Source organism: Poecilia latipinna, unplaced genomic scaffold, assembly GCF_001443285.1.
Source record: "Poecilia latipinna isolate Pla-1442-1.1 unplaced genomic scaffold, P_latipinna-1.0 Scaffold47, whole genome shotgun sequence".
NCBI lineage: Eukaryota > Metazoa > Chordata > Actinopteri > Cyprinodontiformes > Poeciliidae > Poecilia > Poecilia latipinna.
This window is the reverse complement of record NW_015112663.1, coordinates 116,150-122,643: the sequence shown is the minus strand read 5'-3', so window position 1 is coordinate 122,643 and position 6,494 is coordinate 116,150. Positions and strand designations below refer to the sequence as shown.

The 6,494-nt window shown below is 39.8% G+C and overlaps 2 protein-coding genes across 3 annotated transcripts in view; both read right to left on the bottom strand.

Annotated features, from left to right (window-relative positions):
- Positions 1-989, bottom strand: part of LOC106958246 (transmembrane protein 233) — a 6,009-nt gene extending 5,020 nt beyond the window's left edge. The window contains exon 1 of the mRNA XM_015050052.1: positions 293-989. Coding sequence (XP_014905538.1) covers positions 293-478 — 186 coding nt within the window. The 5' untranslated portion in view covers positions 479-989. The remainder of the gene's footprint in view (positions 1-292) is intronic.
- A 1,597-nt stretch (positions 990-2,586) lies between these two features.
- The window catches only part of LOC106958188 (RNA-binding protein Musashi homolog 1-like), a 42,275-nt gene continuing 38,367 nt past the window's right edge, over positions 2,587-6,494 (bottom strand). For both annotated transcript variants that reach the window (XM_015049974.1, XM_015049980.1), the window contains 3 exons: positions 5,090-5,149; positions 4,756-4,910; positions 2,587-4,665 (listed from right to left, as the gene is read on the bottom strand). In XM_015049974.1, the coding sequence (XP_014905460.1) occupies positions 4,624-4,665; positions 4,756-4,910; positions 5,090-5,149 (257 nt within the window). In that variant the 3' untranslated portion in view covers positions 2,587-4,623. The remainder of the gene's footprint in view (positions 4,666-4,755; positions 4,911-5,089; positions 5,150-6,494) is intronic.

Here is a 6,494-nt window from a genome sequence, read left to right as displayed (position 1 = left end):
CAACGTTTTACTTTGATGGACTGAAATCCTGTCGTCTTTAGAACCAGTAAGAGGATAAAAATAGAAAATAAAGTTGCTTGACGGGCGGAGCAGGTGTGTGTGTGACTGTGTTACATCTCAGGGTCCAACAGACTGACTCCCAGGTCAGAGGGCAGCGTCACCGCAGTAATTTAAAAACACCCTTTCCTTTAGCGTCTTTCTCCTTTCCTCCTCTCTGTTCTGCTATTTTATGTGAAAAAAAAAAAAAAAAAATTTAAATCCAGCTGGGTTAGTCTGCGTAGTCCATACGTACCATGACAGAGAAGACCAGGGCCACTATGTTGACGGGGTACGCCGGACAGAAGCACGTCAACATGGTCAAACAAAGGTAGCTCCGGAAGGGAGGTGGAAGTTCCTGCTCTTTCAAAGAGCCACGGTCAAAAAATGTGCTCCCGTTTAAGGAGCTTTTTGTCTGCGAGTCGAGCACACCGACCGCCATTGACGTCCAGAACACGTATAGTATTTAATAAAAAAGCAAAAACAAAACACTAAAACAGCCCAAAAAATGCTGATTAAAATCACAAAATGTGACTAAGAAATAAGACCAAAGAAGGGAAATCCAGCTTGAGGAGTTGAAGTCCAGAAACCGACGTCTTCGGATCGAGTCAGATGAGGTTCTGTGGATGTTTTTCCATTTCGCCTCTGTAGGTTTTTCTGTTTGTAGGCAGAGATGGTAAAAGGAGAGAAGTGGAAGATGATCTGTGACCCTGCTGGCCTCGGTCCAGCTCCTGACTGTCAGTGAGGGGATCAGACTGTTTACCACCTCTGATCCGGCTCCTCACACAGCCAGCAGCCAGCCCTCTGTCCTACAGCACCCCACTGAGTGTGACATATGTGCTAATTTTCTTTTTTCTTGTCAAAGTAAAGTAAAAGCACAACGTGATTTTCACAAAGAAACTTGTTTTCTCCATCCACCTGATGCAGATTCGGAGCAGCAGTTGTCCCATGTTGCCAACATGTAGGTCCCGCAACAATAATTAGGAAAAAAAATGTGTAAGAAACAAAAGATTTAGTCTTGATTTTATGTACATTTAATGTGTGAAGTCCATAAAGCAAAATACGGTTATTCTGTTGTCATTGTAACGGCTGTGCTTGGTAACAAACTTGTCAAAAAAAAAAAAAAGTTATTTTGGGTCTGACTATAGATTTGACCAATTTTGTGTAACTTTTTTTTTTTTGTAATTTTCCAATTAACACAAATAAGCTTTAGTTTAGTAGTGTGTTCTCTTCTCTTTCCTGTTTTGAAGATGTGCCTCAACGTTTTGTCCTTCTAGAAACACGGAAAAGCAGTAAGTCATTGAATTTCTTGAAAGCATCTTAAGTAAAATATACATTTTAAAAATATTTAAAAATATTCTGCTGAATTGAAATGAGGATTTTTACACATTTTGGAGCAAGTAAATCTACTAGCTGTTTCCAAATGTGTTTTTTTTTTTTTTTTTTTTTTTGGTCACCAAATCTGAAGTTCAAATCAAATCAAGTTACGTTTTAAACACCTTTCAAAGCTGATGCCCACATCAGCTGACCACATCCATAGAAAATGCAATCAATGATCAAGAATACTATCACAAATTGCTTTAGAATAATTTATTAGGAACTTCAAATTGAAATTGTCAGAAAACAAACAAACAAACAAAAAAATAAAAAAGGAAAGCTTGGCGAGGGACAGTCTGAATTTTTACCCAGGCTCACACAGAGCTCCACACCAAATATTGGCCCTTTTTCATACATCACCAAAACAAAAAGGCATCTTTAAAAGCAATATACAAGGGGAAAAAACATCTCAAAACAGAAAAATATAGTTCACTTTTTCCAGAAAATAAGTCTTAATGCCGCAGAATTTTCCACTTCTTGTCTGCTATTACCAATAATAGTACTATTTTCATTTGTAAGGTAAAAAATAACTTATTGCTTTATTGTAAGTTTAAAAAGTTACAGTGTTGGTGTCCAGCAGTAGTTTCTATTTCTCTTTTTTTTTCTCTTTTTTTTCAACCCATGTCCCAGCCTGTCTGACAGAGGAGCTACTGGCGGCATCAGGACAGTTTTCTGTGCCAGAACAACAGTGGAGGCTGAACAGGCAGGCGGCTTGTTTTTTTACAAATCTGCTCCAGCTTTCCTGCTTTTTCTGCCAGCCAGAGTCGTCTCGTTCATCAGACCCGGCTGGGAGCGTGACCCTGTTCCGCTCATGGCTCCCTGGCCTCTGCCTGTTCGCCGCCACGCGGAGCAGCAGCATCACACTAAAACAATAATATGTTTGTTCCAGAGAAGCACAGATTCAGGAGAAAGTCGGGCGAGAAAAGCAGGCGAGCCAAAACGGAACAGGGTGATCTCTCTCTCTCTCGCTTTTTCTTTCTTTCTTTCTTTTTTTTTTTTTGTTTTTCTCAGTACCAAAGAAAAAAAGGCAATCAAAATGCTCCTCCGCTGCCAGAAGTAGTTCCATATTACACTCTGGATGTATGCGCACAAACACGGACTCACACACGCTCAGACGCAACCACATGCACCTTCAAACAGTGATAAGAGGACAAAACAGGATCGTGGTTTGTGTTTTTTTTTTTTTTTTTTACAACTGCGTTCTCTGAGAATGTCCTTCATTTGTCGTCTCGGTGGAAAACACCGCATAAAAAGAAACATTTATTTCAATAAGAGAGCAGAAAAACAGAAACATTAAGAGAACCGCTCAAAAAATATATATATAATATTTTCAAAAAGAGGAAGTCAAGCCGAACCCCTCTTACCCCCCTGAATCCCTAGTTTCTCCTGCTTTACGGTTGTTACTCTTTCCACAAGTCTGTTGTGTTTCGCTGAAACAGGTAGCATGAAGATGCAAGAGTCAAACTTGCATGTCTGAAGAAGTAAAGTGGAAAACAGACGACTTGATTGACTAATGGAGCAAATATGCCTAAAAGTTATCCTGAAAATGCACTTGAGGATCACGGCACTGTACTTTCATTTGAATCCTGCTTCAAGGTTATTCTTCCATAAGTGTGTTGTGTTTAACTAAAACAAGCGTCGTGAATATGCAAAATGCAAACGCGCGTTTTAAGGAAGTACAGAAAAGAAAAGGTGGTGACTTTGCAAACATGTCAACTCCTTGAATTGTTGTGAATAGCAATCCGCCACAAAGCATTTTCTACAGCTTTAAGATGGTTACTGATTTGTAAAGAAGTCCAGCTCGCATTTTTGAAGGAGCAAAGCGATAAAAAGGGACGACTTTCTTCATTAAAAGGGTAAATATGCCAGATACGATTTTAAAAAAATAGCAACTTGCTGTAAAGTTATTATTCGTTTTACGACCCTTGGATTTATTTCAGACAGGCCGAGAAGTGACAAGTCTGTTAGTAACCAAAAAAAAAGAAAAAAAAAAAGAAAAGAAAAAATATGCCAAATAAGATCCTAATGAATGTACTTTAGCCCTGCACTGCTTCTTCTATTGCTTTAAGGTGATATTTTTCCTTTATTCCTGAAGTCCATTGTGTTTAACTTAAGTTGCGTGAAGACGGACGAGTCAAACTTTGGACTCTTAGTAAAGTAAAGCAAAAATAAAAAAAAAAACAAAGGGATGATTTGGACAGTTAATGGAGAAAATACACCAGATAAACTCCTAAACGTGCGAATTTCAGCACCGCGCTGAAGTGACACAGGAGCGTACTGGCCCCACAGTATGCACATTTAACCACATGCATGCTGTTAAAGTAGTGAGATGCTTGCAGACAGTAGCACATGACATCCAGTCAAAACCAACCAATGAGAATCCGCCGTCCATCCGGCCCCCCCCCCCCTCCTCCCCCCACTGCCTCTATGTACAATATCTTACAGGAAGACATAAAAACATTGCTTTTAAACCAATTACAGAATAAAATACCTTACAGATTATCATTATTATGTCAATATTAATAACAATATTACAAAGGTTTTTGTTTTTAAAGACTACCAAAATATACATTTTTGTTGTTTTTTTTTGTTTTTTTTGTTTTGTTTTTTCATCTGTGTTTTCAGTGACAGTTTCAGCGTAAAAAAGGACTTTTTGTCGGGTTTGTTCTTCCTTTGTTAAAAATGCCCCCATCTCACACGTTTTTTTGTTTTTTTTACCACATCAGTAACAGCTTCTGAACAATTTCATGATAAAATAACACATCACATTATAATAAAATCATTTAAAAAATAAATCAAAACAGTTCCACTTTGTCCTACTCCAACAGCTTCTCAAACTTTTTTTTTTTTTTTTTTTTCAGATTCCTCCTCTCAGCTTCAATAGAAGAAAGAAATGGTAACTGAGGAAAGACGGTGGTGGGATGTGCGGGAACTAGTGTGTTGCTCTACATGAGGACGAAAAAAAAAAAGAAGAAGAAGAAGAAGAAGAACCGGGAACGTTATGTCGAAGTGAGATTAGTACAGCAAAACAAGAGTTCTGGTTTTTAAAAAGATCTTCAGTCGGTGGGTGGAGCCACGTGGTGCCAGGACATCCCGCTGGAGACCCGTGGCCAGCCAATCAGATTGCGCCGTCAAGGGGCAGCCAGCGTTCTGATTGGCACAACAGCAGACAGAGGAGGAGCCCTCCGATCCTCTGTGACCTGAGCCTCCTCAGTGGTAGCCATTAGTGAACGCAGTGGCGATCAGAGGACCCTGAGGACACAGGGACAGGAATGAATGCGCTCTTTGTGAGCACATGTGTGCACCCTAGCATGTTTTTGAAACATAGTAGGCATGACCTACCCCTAGACCATGGCCAAACCCTGTGCTGGGGACGGGGCTAGCGGCACTGATGTAGCTGCTGACTCCTGAGTCTTGGTTGGCCGCAGCGTACAGGTCGGCCATTGGTCCCGGGCTGCTGGTGCCCAGGAAGCCAGCTGTGCGAGAAGGGGTGGAGCCTGAAAGGCAGGAGAGACGAGTCAGGCTTAGACACCATAGGGCTTCACACACACACGCACGCACACACACACACACACATGCTTCTAAAAATATACCTTTATTTGTCCAAGCAAGCTTTTGTGCAAGCATTCTATCTAAAGGAAGCACACAAATACAAGAAGCAGAGTCGCAGGCCTACCCCTGACTACTGCTGCCGCCGCCGCCGCCGCCATTGGTCCGTATGCAGTGAGGGGAATGGCTGAGGATTACACAACAAGCCGCGTTACAGCACAAACGTCTCACTGTGGACCGCTCTCCGATATCACATCATAAAGCAATAATCTACAGCTCACTGTGGCTGAATCTACATCTGCTCACACATCTGTCATGGCATTTCAATCCAATTGCTGCACGGGGGTTAAAAATGTACCCAGGATACGACATTGCAAAGCATCTGGCTGTGGGTTCACCAGATATGGAGGGGAAAAAAAACCAAACAAAAACAAAACAAAAAAAACAAAACAAAACGCTGGGAGTCACATGTCCGAGTGAGAAGTTTAGAACCTGCAGGTTTAAAAGCGCAGCTGCAAAGAGACGCTTGCAAATCTGGGTCGTTTGTAGAAAGTAAACAAACCTAAACGTGTCCTGCTGCATCAGGAGACGGCAAAGTAGATCTTTATAAGAAATTCATTCCTGTTAGGCTTGAGAGAAGAGACACAGGTCTGCTGCATCTTCTGCAGTCATTATATCACATTTGATTTAGTTTTTACCTGCTACTATCTTAGTTTCTCTGCACTGAATCTCCCCTTTAAGGTGGTTCCATCTACAGGAACCAGGAGGTAAAACTGACAAACACTGACTGACAACAGGCTTTCGCTAATACTGAGTTTCACCCAGTGACCTCGTTTAATCTGCAAATCAACGACTGGGGCTTATAAAACACATCAGTCCTTGAACAGAGGTGAAACAATTAATTGGATTAATTATGATGAATCGACAATTGAAATAATTGTCAACTAATTTAGTAACTGATTAGTCGTTAAGCAGCGTACAGACTCTTATACGTTTTGAATTTAAGGTAAAAAAACAAAAAAACAACCCTTCTTTAAATAAATCTGTTCTACCCAGAAGTTCTCAGGTGTCCTAGTTTTAGCTTCGCTGGGTTCAAATTCAGTAAAAATAAGGCAGAAACACCTTTTGCTCTTATAATTTGGTTAATGAAAAACAAAAATTGTCAAAAGATAATTCCTACACTGTATCGATGTTGAATGAAGAGCTAAGGAATGGAATATTATTGCATTTTTGACAATAAAACGTTTATTTTCTTATTAAAATCGAAGTTATTTAAATATATTTCTAATATGTTGTAAAATGAGCTCAGGTGGTTTTAAAAAAAATCTTCAGAATTAGCCAATTTTTTTTTTTTATCTGATTAATCGACAGAATAATCGATCAGTAAAATAATCATCAGTGTTGTTTTGTGTTGTATTCCAGCAAACTTAGGGTTTTGCGTCCAAAAATAACAAGCAACTTTCTTTGACTGTCGCATTAAATTCGAAACAAACACATTTAGGTTCACGGTTAAAAAGTCACAAAGTACAGAA